Consider the following 15,637-nt stretch of genomic DNA (forward strand, 5'->3'; position numbering starts at 1 on the left):
CCAAAACACTGGTAAAAATTCAGGAATTCCATGTTTCTGCAAACATGGTTGGTAGCCCTCACTGTAGTTGACACTGATCTGTGTGAAACACTAAAGCATAAATGTTTGCATTTAAACATTTTTGAAAATAACCTTCATGTTTCATTCTTCAATGCTCTTTCAGAGTGCGATGAAAGTTCACAGAGTTCTGCTGATCCAAACCCAGGAGAAGGTTCACCACATTCAAACAGTTCCTGTTGCTCCACCAAATGCATCACTGATATCCTGAAAGAACTGAATCCACCATTTGACAACAAACTTCTCACCTACAAACACCCTGATTTGGCCTTTGGAATGGAGCAAGCTGGAGTGTAGTGGATACAGAGGTGAGCTACAACACTGTTATTCACAGGATAATGGGCTGGATTTTACCAAACCCACGACAGGGTGGGGTGGGGGGGAGCCGAAGATTGTTCCAGCAGAGGCCTGCCACGGAGGCTGACGCCGGGAGGGCCCAGCCTGATCCTCCCAGCGGCGGGAAGGCTCTGTGGTGCCCCCACCACTGGGCAACGGGAACTGAATTACAATATTTAAATAAACGGGATGAATACATTTAAATAAACTTACTTTTAATCTTCTGGGCCCACTGCAATCCTCAGTGCAGCAGCTGACACTCCCGTGCCTTCTATTCCCCGTCTGGTGAAAGCCGGCGTGACACTGGTGGGGAGGGGGGAGGAGTTCAGATTTTCAGTGCTAGGAGGGGTGGGGGTCGGGGTCAAATAAATGTAATGGCTGTAGGGGATGGTGGGAAGGACTGAACTTTAAACTTTGTGCAGTCTGAGCGAGCAGGGAAGGTCAGATTTAAATGGTAAGTGTTTTGGGGACAATTGCAAATAGTTAATGTAATTGGTATTGGGGGTGGGAAAGGGGTGTTAGAAACTTATTTGACAAATTTTGTTGGCTTGTATCCTTAAAAATTTACATATGCCGGCAGGGCTGGCTGCCCTTTAAAAAGGGCGCCAGCGCCTTCACACAGGCAGCTAACGCCATTGCCAAAGACAGACATCCTGCCGCCTCCACATGATTGGGGGTGCAGGCCACCCCGGCCATTTAAATGAGCCGCCGCGCTGGAGGTTGCAGCGCTTCTGGGCTGTTAAAATCCAGCCCAATGTGTGTATTTGGCTTAGCTATAGTTCCACTATTTTTATTGCATGAGGAGATTTTTTTTTGGTTTCTCATAGGTTGCAGTGGCATTTTTATCATTAAAGCACATACGTGTAGAAAACAGTGTTACTTGTACGATAAAGTTATGCCTGCAAAACTAAAATATGAGTTCTGGAGGCATTGAGCTGAATTTTTCCAGGCTCGTGATGGTGAGCTGGGAAAATAGGGGGGAGCCATGTCGGGATAGCTCTGCAATGCATTCCTGCTGCCGGGGAACTTTCCCAGGGACAGGTTGGAATCAGATCGGTTGCCCGCTCCACAAGACAGGCAGCCAGTTACGCTTGTTTAGGCCCCAATTAGGACCAAATTTGTGGCTCACTGGTATTTTACTACTGGCGGAGTGGCCTCAATAACGGAAAATAGAGTCGCCAAACAGTAAAACAAAAGATTAACCCTTGTACCAGTTGCCCTGGCTAGAAATTAAATGCTGTGTAATATTTTGTAGCAAAAAAACGAAAGTGTTTATTGTAGATGCTTCCCAATAAGATTCACTGTATATAAAAACAGGAGATAAATGCTTCCCTGATGCTCAGTGGGTAAGTTCACTGTCTAATGTGACATGAAGCCATCACTACTGGGAAGGTCCCAGGTTTAACCTTGGGCTACATTTTACCAGCCCCTCGACTCCGTGGGTCGCGATGGGGGCCCATAAAATTGTGCAGGGAGAGACCCACCTCGCTCCCCGACATCGAGAAGGTCCCGCCGTATATTACTGGCAGCGGGGGGGCCTCGTCCCATGTTGATTTTACTGCTGCCAATTGCAACTTGTGCACCTTTGGAACCCCATGTGGAGTTCCGAGGCGAGACACTGGTGGGGAGGGGAGAGAAGTGAAATTATCCAGGTGAGAGTTGGGGGGGTGGGAAGTGTGGAAAACCTTTTTCATTGGGTGTGGAGATGGTGGGAAGGGGTTTAGGGTAAAAGGGAATAAAGTTCCGTGGGGGGGGGGAAAGGTTGTTACTGCTAACTAATTTTTTTGGGGGGGGTTAGGCCAAAAAAATGACTCAGTGCATTGCGGGGGTTGGGAGAGGGGATTGCAGGTGTGGACAAATCTTTATTTAAATTATTAAAGAACCGGTCCCTTTAATCATTTAAATGTCCTTTAAAGGCTGGAAACCCTTTAAAAATGGCTCCGACATCATCGGGAGGGGGCGCTTCGCCCCCCTCTATTTAAATGAGCCCCCGCACATAATATCGCGGGGCCTTAGTGGTGGCAGTTCTGTGCTGGAAGGCCGCCACTTTCACAGCGCGCTGCCGCAGAGCGCGTTGCGCTGACAGAATTCAGCCCCAGGTCTTTGCTGAGTTAGGATGAACTGAGGTGGGACAGCAAAAGGGGTACTGTGGTTGACCTCCTTGTCTGTGCCAGGGTTGCGAAACAAAATCAGTACCTGATTGCTGTCCTGTGACCCTTACTAAAAAGTTTGGGAATGTGTATGTCAGTTGGGGACAATTTAAGCTTATCTTTGATGCCGTTCATGGTTAATAGTCTGTGAACGCTCACTGTCTAGACTCGCATATGAAGAAAGACAACTTACGTGATGTAGCAGAGAGCTACTTGAGAACGGTGTCTTCAGGATAGAAAGAAAAATGGGGAGAAAAATACACAGGCACTGTATGTATAAAAGAAATGTGCAAAATTAGGAGTTAAAATTATATATATTAGGAACATAGGAAGATAGGAACAGGAGTAGGCCATTCAGCCCCTCGAGCCTGTCCCACCATTCAATGAGATCATGGCTGATCCACGGCCTAACTCCATATACCTGCCTTTGGCCCATATCCCTTAATATCTTTACTTAACAAAAATCTATCTATCTCAGATTTAAAATTAACAACTATTCTAGCTTCAACTGCTGTTTGTGGGAGAGAGTTCCAAACCTCTACCACCCATTGTGTGAAGAAGTGCTTCCTAACATCTCTCCTGAACGGTCTGGTCCTAATTTTTAAATTATGACCCCTAGTTTTAGAATCTCCAACCAGTGAAAATAGTTTATCTTTATCTAGCCTGTCTTTTCCTGTTAATATCTTGAGGACTTCAATCAGATCACTCCTTAACCTTCTAAATTCTAGCGAAAACAGGCCTAATTTGTGTAATCTCTCCTCGTAACTTAACCCCTGCAGTCCAGGTATCATTGTAAACCTACGTTGCACTCCCTCCAAGGCCAATATATCCTTCCTAAGGTGTGGTGCCCAGAACTGCTCCCAGTACTCCAAGTGGGGTCTAACCAGGGTTTTGTACAACTGCAGCATAACCTCTGTGTCTAATACTCCAATGCTCTAGATATAAAGGCTAGCATTCCATTAGCCTTTTTGATTATTTTCTGCACTTGCTCGTGGCTTTTTAAAGATCTATGCACCTGAACCCCCAAGTCTCTTTGGACATCCACTGTAGTTAACCTCTTCCCATTTAGAAATTACCCTGCTCTATCCTTTTTTTGTTCCAAAATGGATAATCTCACACTTGCCCGCATTGCAATCCATCTGCCACCGTTTTGCCCACTCACCTAGTCTGCCAATATCTCTTTGCAATTTTATGCTATCATCTAGACTGTCTACAATGCTGCCTAACTTTGTATCGTCAGCAAATTTGGATATATGACTTACTATGCCATCATCCAAGTCATTAATGAATAATGTGAATAATTGAGGCCCCAACACAGATCCCTGCGGGACACCACTAGTCACATCCTGTCAATCGGAGTACTTACCCATTATCCCCACTCTGTCGCCTACCACTCAACCAACTTCCTAACCATGTCAATAATTTGCCCTCAACTCCATGAGCTTCTACCCTAGTTAACAGTCTCTTATTGGGACTTTATCAAATGCCTTCTGGATGTCCATATAAATAACATCCATAGACATTCCCCTGTCCACTACCTTAGTCACCTCTTCTAAAAAAAATTCAATGAGATTTGTCAGGCATGACCTTCTCATCATGAATCCATGCTGGCTGTCCCAGATTAACTGAAATTTTTCTGGGTGTTCAGTCACCCTATCCTTGATTATAGACTCCAGCAACTTGCCCACCACAGATGTCTGTAATTTCCTTGGTTCCCCCTTTCACCCTTCTTTAAAAGTGGAGTGACATGTGCAACTTTCCAATCCAGAGGGACCACTCCTGAACCTAGGGAACTCTGAAAAACTATAGTTAGGGCATCTACAATGTGCTCCCCTACTTCCTTTAACACCCTCGGATGGAAACCGTCAGGTCCTGGGGATTTCTCACTCTTTAGTTCCATTAATTTCCTTGTTACTGATGTTTTACTTACGTTAATTGTATTAAGTCCCTGTCCCCTATAGGCTGTTAATTTTTTCGGGACTTCTGGCAAGTTATCCTCCTTTTCAACTGTAAATACTGAGGCAAAGTGATTGTTCAACATGGCTGCCATTTCCCCATTATCAATGACAATATCTCCATTTTCAGCTTTTAGTGGGCCTACATGCTCTTGACCACCCGCTTTCCCTTTATGTAACTGTAAAATTTCTTATTGATTTTGATGTCCCTTGCAAGTTTCCTTTCATCATCTCTTTTAGTAGCTCTTCTAAGCTGCTTTGTGACCCTTTGCTGGTCTTTGTATCGATCCCATTCGGCCGGATCTGTGCTGTGTTTTGCATTTTGTAAGCCCTTTCTTTTTGTTTTATGCTATCCCTAATCTCTTTAGTTGTCCATGGCTGTTTTTTCTGTGAAGTGGAGCTTTTTCCTCTCGGGTATATACTCGCTCTGTATGTCGTTGAATGTTTCTTTAAATATTCTCCACTGTTCAGTCGTTTGACCCATTAACAGATTTACCCAGTTTACTGTGGACACTCTCTGTCTCATCCCGGTAAAGTCAGCCTTACCTAAGTCTAAAATTCTAGTAGCTGATTAGTGTTTTTCACTTTCAAACGCTACCTTGAATTCGATCATGTTGTGATCACTATTTGATAAATGTTCATGCACAGTTAGGCTACTAATTAAATTTGGCTCATTACTCATAACTAAATCTAATATTGCCTGTCCCCCTGTTATATCTAGGACATATTGCTGTAGGAAACTATCCCGGACACATTCCAGAAATTCACTACCTTTCTGGCAGGTGCTAGTCTGCCTCTCCCAATCTATGTGTAAGTTAAAATCCCCCATTAATACTGCTCTGCCTTTGTTACACACTTGCCTAATTTGTGCATTTATACAATCTAATACCTCAGAACTGCTACCAGGGGGTCTATACACAACACCTATTAGAGTTTTAGATCCGTTTCTGTTCCTCAATTCCACCCATAAGGTCTCCACTGGATGCTTTCCCCTCATTATATCCTCCCTCACCAATGAGGTGATATTATTCCTAATCTGTAAGGCTAATCCACCCCCTCTGCCATTTTCCCTGTCCCTCCTGTAAACTTTATAACCAGGTATATTTAGTTCCCAGTCCCGACCATGCTGCAGCCACATCTCCGCAATGGCCACCACATCATAATCTTCCATTTGAATTTGTTCCTGCAGGTCATCTAGTTTATTCCTTACACTCCATACATTTGTATATAGAACTCTTATTTGGGCTATACCCCCTAATCTGTCCCTCAGCACTGATGCTTTATTCGCCTGTTTATTATTTCTCTCTTCTGGTTTGACCAGTATACTTCTTGCTGTTTGGTAACAATCAGCCTCACCACTAACCTGCACTCCTACCTTCTCCTTTAACTTCTTGTTTGTCCATGCAACTGAACCCTCCCCTCCACTATTTAGTTTAAATCCCTATCTACAGCCCTAGTTATGTGATTCGCCAGGACTCTGGTCCCAACATGATTCAGCTGGAGCCCGTCCCATCGGAACAGCTCCCTCCTTCCCCAGTACTGGTGCCAATGTCCCACAAATTCAAACCCATTTCTCCCAAACTAATCTTTTAGCCACGCATTTACCTCTTTAATCTTATTGACCCTTTGCCAATTTGCTCGTGGCTCAGGTAGTAATCCGGAGATTATTACCTTTTTGGTTCTGCTTTTTAATTTAGCCCCTAGCTGCTCATATTCCCTCAGCAGAACCTCTAACCTCGTTCTACCTATATTGTTGGTACCTACGCGGACCACGACAACTGGATCTTTCCCCTCCCACTCCAAGTTCCTCTTCAGCCCGTATGAGCTATTTCGAACCCTGGCATCAGGTAGGCAACAGAGCCTTCGGGATTCTCGATCCTGGCCACAGAGAACAGTCTATGCCCCTAACGATACGATCCCCGATTACGACTACATTTCTCTTTTCTCCCCCCACTTGAATGGCTCCCTGTATCATGGTGCTATGGTCAGTTTGCTCATCCTCCCCACAGTCCCTGCTCTCGTCCACACAGGGAGCAAGAATCTCGAACCTGTTGGACAAGGACAATGGCTGAGGCTCCTGCAGCACTACCTCCTGGATCCCTCTACCTGCCTCACTCATAGTCACACCCTCCTGTCCCTGACCGCTGGCCAAATTCAAGTTAGTTAATCTAAGGGGTGTGACTGCCTCCTGAAACACAACGTCCAGGTAACTCTCTCCCTCCCTGATGTGTCGCAGTGTCCGAAGCTCAGACTCCAGCTCATCAACTCCGAGCTGGAGTTCCTCGAGCAGCCAACATTTGCTACAGATGTGTTCACCAGGAATCACAATGGAGTCCACCAGCTCCCACATCATGCAGATACAGCACATCTCCTGGCCCTGCATCTCTATTTTTAATTAGATTTTAATTTGTTTTTTAAATTTCCGATTGGTCTTTAGTTTTTAAACTGTAAAATATTTCTCCTATTCACCTTTAATCTGAAATCAATTTAGAATAGATAATTCAAATTAGCAGTTACTTACCAACCAAGGAACTTACGGTTTTCCTGTGATGTCACTCTTTGTTTTTTCACTCTGTTTTTACTCCCTTAAATTACCCAAAAATTAGATTATTTACACTAGGAACCTTGATTTCCCCCCCAATAAACACTACCTACTATATTAAAAAAAAAAGAACTGTAGACCTTTCTCTTTACTTTAGTTACGAACCCAGCTATTTAGAGTTATTCCTTAACAGCAGTTACTCACCAGCCAATCACCTTGCAGCTTTCCTGTGATGTCAGTGTTGACTATTTTTCAAACCTCCGGCGCTGTCTGAGTGAACTCTCGCTCTCTCTCTCTCGGTCACTTTATACTCCAGCTCCGCTCTCGCTGTGTCCCGCTGTCTGAGTGAACTCTCTCTCTCCCGGTCTCTTTATACTCCAGCTCTGCTCTCGCTGTTTCCTGCTGTCTGAGTGAACTCTCTCTCTCCCGGTCTCTTTATACTCCAGCTCCGCTCTCGCTGTGTCCCGCTGTCTGAGTGAACTCTCGCTCTCTCTCCCGGTCTCTTTATGCTCCGGCTCCGCTCTTGCTGTTTCCCACTGTTTGTGTGTTTTGTGTATGCGTATGCGTAAAAATTATCAGTTAGGAGTACACATGGGAAAATGCAATAAGTAGTCACACCAAAAATTAGTGGAAATTAGACATAATTAAAAAATGACTGCCTAGGTTGAAATCAATTTTTTTTTTTTAAAGTTTGGTAAATAATTTAGGTTTGAATGCTGTATTAAATAGTGGTGTTGAAACATTTTGATATATGGAACTTTTCTTGCCTTGTTAGTTTGATAGAGGTATTTGACCAGTTTTCAAGATGTAAGCTGCAGCACGGCTATTGATTATATTCAGCATGGTCTTTCCTACAGTGGCTCATGCAAGTTGCAAAATAATAGTATTTGCTTTATTCAAAGATTTTGAAAAAAATCAAGAGACTTCTGTCTGTTTTTGATGTAGGCTTCAGAGTTTGTGAACAAACAGATATATCTTTTTGAAATTCATTTTCTTGTCCTATTAATAAATTATACTTACCCTCTTGTTGGACCCCCTCATGCTGTTTTAATTCTTTAGTCACGATTACAACTGATTTATGAACATTTTTTGAAGTAGGGGTGAATAACCCAATTAGCCCCTGTGAAACCTGGCCATCTTTGTCTCCATGAACTTATCTAGTTGAGTTTTCCTAATGTTTATCATCCTTTGAATAAACATTTTTTCAAAAACTATTTTTCTTTTGCATAATTTAAAATTATGTTCTGTTGTCCAATTGACCCAACTAATCTTGATATTCTGGATTCATGTTATGTATTTAATAACTTATATATCTTGATTAAAAGAAAAAAGATTTGCATTCATAAAGTGCCTTTCACAACGTAAGAATGTCCCAAAGTGCTTCACAGCTGATGAAGTACTCTTGAATTGTAGTCACTGTTGCCGTATAGGAAATGCCGCAGACAATTTGCACACAGCCATCTCCCCCAAACTGCAATGTTGCAATGACCAGATTTCTTTCAACTGATGTTAATGAGGGAAAAATATTACGAACAAACAAATTAGAAGCAGAAGTAGGCCACTCAATAAGATCATGGCTGATCTGTGTGTCTTGAATTCCACATTCCCATCTACCCCTAATAACCTTTGATTCCCATGCCTAACAAGAATCTATCTATGTCTGCCTTAAAATCATTCAATGACTCCGCCCCCACCACCTTCTGAGGCAGAGAGTTCCAAAATTTCTCCTCATCTCTGTCCTAAAAGGGCGACCCCTAATTTTAAAACCGTGCCCCCTAGTTCTGGACTCCCCCACTAGAGGAAACATCCTTTCCACGTCCACTTTGTCAAGACCGTGCAGGATCTTATACACTTCAATCAAGTCTCCCTTCACTCTTCTAAACTCCAGTGAAAACAAGCCCAGTCTGTCCAACCTTTTCTCATAAGACAACACACTCATTCCAGGTATCAATCTAGTAAACCTCCTCTAAACCGCCTCCAAAGCATTCACATCCTTCCTTAAATAAGGAGACCAAAACTGCACACAGTATTCAAGATGTGGTCTCACCACCCTGTATAACTGAAGCACCACATCCTTACTTTTATTTTCTATCCCTCTCGTAATAAAGGATAGCATTCCATTAGCCTTTTTTATTACTTGCTGTACCTATATACTAACTTTTTGTGACTCGTGCACTAGAACACCTAGATCCTTCTGTACCTCGGAGTTCTGCAGTCCTTCTCCATTTAAGTAAAAATCAGCTTTTTTATTTTCCTGCCAAAGTGAACAACTTCACATTTTCCCACATTATACTCCATCTGCCAGATTGTGCCCACTCACTCAATCCACCTATATCGGTCTGTAAGCTCCTTATGCCCTCTTCACAATATACTTTCCTACCTATATTAGGGCCATCTGCAAATTTAGCTACCATGCCATTGCTCCCCTCATCTAAGTCATTGATATAAATTGTAAAAAGTTGAGGCCCCAGCACAGACTCCTGCGGGACTCCACTCATCACATCCTGCCAATCAGAAAAGATTGCATTAATGCATACTCTCTGTTTTCTGCCAGCCAGCCAATCTTCTGTCCATGCTAATATGCTACCCACTACATCATGAGCTCCTACTTTGCGCAATAACCTTTTATTTGGCACCTTGTCAAATGTCTTCTGGAAATCCAAATATGGTACGTCAGTGGGCTCCCCTTTATCCAGGGCACATGTTACTCCTTCAAAGAACTCCAATAAATTGGTTAAGCATGACCTCCCTTTCTGATTACCTTGAGTTTTTCTAAGTGCCCAGCTGTAGCCTCCTTAATGACTGATTATAACACCTCCCCCTCAATAGACGCCAAGCTAACTGGCCTATTGTTACCTGTCTTCAGCCTCCCTGCCCCCCCCCCCCTCCCTTCTTGAATAGAGGGGGTTATATTTGCTATTTTCCAGTCTGATGGAACCTTTCCAAAATCTAGCAAATTTTGAAAAATTAACACCAACGCATCTACTACCTCATTAGCCACCTCGTTTAAGACCCTAGGATGAAGCCCATCAGGACCTGGGGACTTTGTCAACCCGCAGCTCCATCAGTTTGGTTAGTACCACTTCCCTGGTGATTGTAATTTCCCCAAGTTCCTCTCTTGCACCTCTTGATTTACAGCTATTACTGGAATATTTTTGTATCCTCTATAGTGAAGACAGAAGCAAATATTTGTTCATTTCATCCCTTATTTTCTTCTTATCTTCTATTAACTCCCCATTCTCACTCTCGAGAGGAGCAACACTCACTTTACTTACTCTTTTCCTTTTTAAATACCTGTTGAAACTCTTGCATTTCTAGCTAGCTTGCTCTTGTACTCTGATTTCTTTCTCCTGATTAACCTTTTAGTCATTCTCTGCCATTTATTATATTCTGACCAAGCATCTGACCTGGCACTCATCTTTGTGCAATTATATGCCTTTACCTTAAGTTTCATTCTTTCTTTAACTTCTTTAGTTAACCATGGATGTTGGGTCCTCCCCTTAGAAGTTTTCTTTATAGTAGGGATGTACTTATCCTGAGTATTCTGAAATATCCCCTTAAATGTCTGCCACTACTTCTCTATTGATCTATCTCCTAGTCTAGTAACCCAGTACGCTTCAGCTAGCTCAGCTTTCATGCCCGTATAGTTGCTCTTATTTAAGTCTAAAATACTAGTCATAGACGCACTCCTCTCTTTCCAACTGAATGTAATATTCACTCATATTGTGGTTGCTGCTACCTAGAGGTGCCTTTACTCTGAGGTCATTAATTAATCCTGTCACATTACACAATACCAAGTCTAATATAATGCTGTCTGGTTGGTTCCAACACGTGCTGCTCTAAGAAACTATCTCAAAAGCATTCTATGAACTCCTCATCGAGGCTACTATTGCCAATTTGATTTTTCCAGTTTATATGTAGATTAAAATCACCCATTATTATTGCCGTCCCTTTATCACAGGCACCCAATATTTCTTCTTGAATATTGGCCAGAACACCAGGGATAACTCCCCCGCTCTTCTTTGATATAGTGTCATGGGAGCTGTTACATTTACCTGAACAGGTGGGGCCTCGTTTAATGCAGCAATCCCCCAGTACCGATCTGGACTGATTAGTTATGGATCAGAGTGTCAGTCTAGACTTTTTATGCGCAAGTCTCTGGAGTGGAACTTGAACCCACAACTTCCTGACTCAAAGGTCTGATGAAAGGACGCAACCTGAAACATTAACCCTGCTTCTCTCTCCATTGAAAAGTACAAGTGTGTTCTGACCATTAAGATCTCAGCATGACCAGAAATTTAATAAAATGAAACTGAATAAGTTTGAAAAATTGGCAATACTTTGGATTTGAGAATTTATACTGTACTGCAAGATTATTTTAAAATAGCATTTCAGGTGAAGGCTTCAGTTTGGTTGCACATTCACTTTGAGATAAACAAATACCTATTCGAAGGTCCATCACCATCTCTTCAGGGAATTAGGGAACGATAAATGTTTATAAGTTCTGAGACGTATATTATAGATTTAGAGTTTTAAAATACTGTTTCTCTCCACTCCTCTCCTCTTTTGAAGTCATTGGCTCCTTCTTGACAAGCATGCACTTGAGCACTTGAAACGCCAAAGCATACAAGGCTATGGGCCAAGTGCTGGAAAATGGGATTAAAATAGTTAAGTGCTTGATGGCCGGCACAGAAACAAGGGGCCTGTTTCTGTGCTGTATAGCTCTATGACTCTATGGGCTGAATTTTACGCCGCCTCAGCAAGTCGGGTGGGGGCGGCGTAAAATTGAGCGGGAGACTCCGGGAGGCCTACCTGCCCCACTTCCACCTCCGGCCAAGTTTACAGTGTCGGGCGGGGGGTGGGAAACAGCCCCCCCCCAACCTGAGGCCAATCAAGGCCCTTGAGCGGCCACTTAAGGGCCCTTGCCCGCCTCCATGGGTATTCTACTCGTGGCAAGCGGGCGTACTGGGGACATGAAAGGCCGCCCAGCAATAGCTGCTGGCCTTTCCGCGCCCCGCTGGGCGGGTGCATGGCAGTCAGGCACAGGGTGCCCAATTGAGGGCCGTCCCCACCTCCCAACCCACCCCCGGGACCCAAGACGCTCCCCTCCCCCCAAACGACCACTCCAGCCTCACCAGGGAAGGACTGATCCCCCTAGTGAGGCAACCCCAATTTACCTTCACTCCTGGCGCCCTGGCATCGGCTGGGCTGCAGTCCAGCAGTGCCACCACTCCCAGTGGCGCTGCTGGGACTAAGAGCTGCCGGCCCACTGATTGGCCAGCAGCTCACTAAGGTGGGACCTCCTCCCTCAAGTGGGTGGAAATCCTGCCTCGGGACAATAAAAGCCCAGGGACCCGTAAAATGCGGGACGCATCTCCAGGCTAGCCGGAAGCAGGGTCCCGTCCACCTAAGGTAAAATCCAGCCCCATGACTCTATGACATGCAGCTTACTTTCAGGCTTGAAAAATTAACTCAGAGTTAGGTCACAGACCTGAAACATTAACTCTGTTTTTCTCCCAGCAGATGCTGCCAGACCTGCTGAGTATTTCCAGCATTTTATGTTTTTATTTAACATTTCCAGCATTCGCAGTATTTTGCTTCAGCTTACTCTCCAGGTCTCCTTAGCTATTACTTATCTGTAAGCTTTGCTGGAAAGCTATTTCACCACTAAGCCTGATCCTACTCCTGTCCTCACATCCACACACGACCCTGGTCAGCGGACAGTGATAAGAGCAGGAGCCCTGACTTGTTTTTCTTTTTGCTGCATACAAGCCACTGCTGGTTAATTTAGGGCCCCAGCTAGCTTTCTGTAGACTAGAGATCAAACCTGGGGCTTTGCCACTCTCTAGGTTTTAGCTTCTCACTGAGCTATCATGGGAGCTAGAATACAACTAACAGTTAGCAAATTGAACAGTTGTCCTTCGCAGCAAACTAACCACCAGTTTTTTTTTGTTCTTTTTGTTCTTCTACAGATGAGTGTGTTCAGCTTTGAGGTGGAAGGTCCATTTTGCCAACAGTATCTAGCAGCATCACGCCAAAACTTCATTGTATTTCTTTCCAGCACAATATCGTGACTCGTCCGCTGTCAGTTGAGTGGTTGTGCTACTTGCCACGCCTGTCAGTACCAGTCATGAGGAGAAGAGAAGACTGAAGTTTTCAATATTACAGAAAGAGAAAAAGCAAACAGCCATGGCTCCCAGATATCCTCACGCGCCAAGCCCTTTCCCCCTGGCCTTACCCTGCAGAAACGCAAACCCTCCTAGCCCTGTGATGTCACTTTATCCAGGGAGAGTAACTGAGCAGTGCAGCATGCGCCCTGAGGCCTAATTTACTCTGTGAGCAATAAGACTGCTTGCTGTCCCTCTGGTACTCCTCCATTTTCAATTTTTGCCTAACAGTGGTGCAATATGCTTTGTTTTCCGAAGTTTTTTTTCCTGTGTTTGTCGTTGTGCTTTCTTTCTCATGTTAATTTCTGCATCATTTACCAAAAAAAGCGTATGGCCATTTTTTTTTAAAAAGCAAGTTAGATTTTATGGTTTTTATTTCCCATCCATGTAGGACCTGTTATGTTACCTTAAGATATCAATTAAATGAACCGTGTGTTAAAAGGAAATTGTCAAAGTAGATGATTTTGTTATATTTGAATTGTAACTTGCACCTTTGTTAAAGTATTTTTCCCTTTTTATGGCATTGTAATGTGACTTGTTTCCTTGTGCAAGGTGAAATTTGTTAATGTTAACCCTTTGAAATTTCACAGTGCGTATTATGTTTCTATGTCATGTCATTTTTTTATAAATATATTAAGACACCCAGAACCTGCCCAAAAAGCCAGGTTTTGGGCTTCTTTCTGAACTCTAAAACTGATCAGAAATGAAATTTAAGTTGAAAGATTTAATTGCTTCAAAAAGTGGAAGAAGCAGAACTTCGAAAGGAATTTGCACGAACGGGAAGAAAGACTACAACTAAGCCAGTCAAGCAGTGTTTAACTGTGATTTTAGTAATCATGGTTTAAAAAAAAACAAAAAAAGTAGCTTCGGACAGAGAATTTTTAGACCTGATGAAAATTAAAATATCACCCATTTATCTGCTTCTAAACTACATATCTGTCCAACTTCTGTCATTTGTACATTTTTGTTACATTTATTTGATGAAAAAAAGTCAAAAACTTGATATTCAGCTGTTTAACGGGAAGGTACCAAGAAAACACTGAAAGCTTTTATTGTATGTATCTTTTCTTTGTTTACATGACACTGTATTTATGGGAGAGTCAACTGCCAATCTAAGGAAAAAATCAGAACTGAAATGCAGTGCCATCTCTCATCTGTAACACATTTTTAATGTTGCTTTGTATTGTAGTAATCAATACGCAGTATATGTTGAATGTATATTAATATACTTTGTTATTTCTGTTTCGGAAATGTTAAAAAGTATTTTTTCTTGTTTATGTTGGACAAAAGGTTCAGTGATCTAGTACATTGTGTGGGTCACTTGCAACTAGTAATTTAGTTGGAAAGTGGGATCATGACAAATAAAACCTATGTAATTTGATCTGACAAATGTTACTTATTTAGCTGTCAGTAAGCACTTTTTCCTAAGTTCCCTTCTCGCCTTTGCTTTTACAGTATTATACCTCCACAGTATTTCACGGGCATAGGCATAAAGCAGACAGGATATTGATTCTTTTGGGGTTTCCAACACCAATGTGTTTGTTGGACTAGGAAGGCAGGAAGAATAATAATTGGTGATGTTTCAGGTGCATTTACACTGCACCATAATCCAATAATTGTACCTTAAGTTGGTCTGTTGAAATATTTTGTGGTGATGACATGCACATTTGATGCTGAAGGATTTTGGTCCAATTGTCAACATTAGGAGTTGACTGCCTTTAGTACTAGTGCAGTGAGAAACCAGTACTTTAATTTGGAACAATTGCAATATCCACTTGTATTGATCTGTGTTGTTGGGTAAAAAATGTTGCAACGATAAACAAAATATATCCAAATAGTTAATGCTTTGCAACAGTTTGAGAGATTTGTTTCTACTACATTTTATAATCAGTGCCTACCAGAAAATCTTGGCCATAGAAAGAGAGGACTTCAATTTATATAGTGCCTTATCCCCTTGAAGTCTCAAAACACTCCAACGTTAATGTAGTCTCTAATATATTAGTCTCCTACCTTCCTCATTCTGGCTCCTTATTGTATTGTGGAGTTCCAAAATGGTAATGTACCCTAACTCTCAGCAAAAATTTCTCATTCTTCAGAAACCATCTCATTCTGCCATTGCCAGATTAGACTGGGCAAGTTTAGAAGAACAGCAAGAAAGAGGATAACAACTATTAGGAGTGATCAGGCTCATACAAGGGAGGTGTTGTCAATACGTACAGGGAATGTGCAGATTGAGTACTGGCAGTCATCAAAGCTTGTGCATACCCTATTAAATATCCAGAATTGTGCATGTTTCATCATATTAATTATTGAAATAAGTGGAAATTTTTTTTGTATTGAAACCATTGTACTTAAAAAATCAACATTTAATTATTAACTATAGTCACTTTTTTAATGAATGGGAACTTTTCCCAACATATTTCTGAATTA

At 42.5% G+C, this 15,637-nt stretch overlaps 1 protein-coding gene across 4 annotated transcripts in view; it reads left to right on the forward strand.

Moving 5' to 3' along the window:
* sik3 (SIK family kinase 3) overlaps positions 1 to 14,597 on the forward strand; it is a 352,669-nt gene extending 338,072 nt beyond the window's left edge. For all 4 annotated transcript variants that reach the window (XM_068054009.1, XM_068054011.1, XM_068054010.1 and 1 more), the window contains 2 exons: positions 164 to 365; positions 13,013 to 14,597. In XM_068054009.1, the coding sequence (XP_067910110.1) occupies positions 164 to 354 (191 nt within the window). In that variant the 3' untranslated portion in view covers positions 355 to 365; positions 13,013 to 14,597. The remainder of the gene's footprint in view (positions 1 to 163; positions 366 to 13,012) is intronic.
* Positions 14,598 to 15,637: the final 1,040 nt, after the last annotated feature.

The sequence above is a fragment of the Heterodontus francisci genome, chromosome 22, assembly GCF_036365525.1.
Source record: "Heterodontus francisci isolate sHetFra1 chromosome 22, sHetFra1.hap1, whole genome shotgun sequence".
NCBI classification, from domain to species: domain Eukaryota; kingdom Metazoa; phylum Chordata; class Chondrichthyes; order Heterodontiformes; family Heterodontidae; genus Heterodontus; species Heterodontus francisci.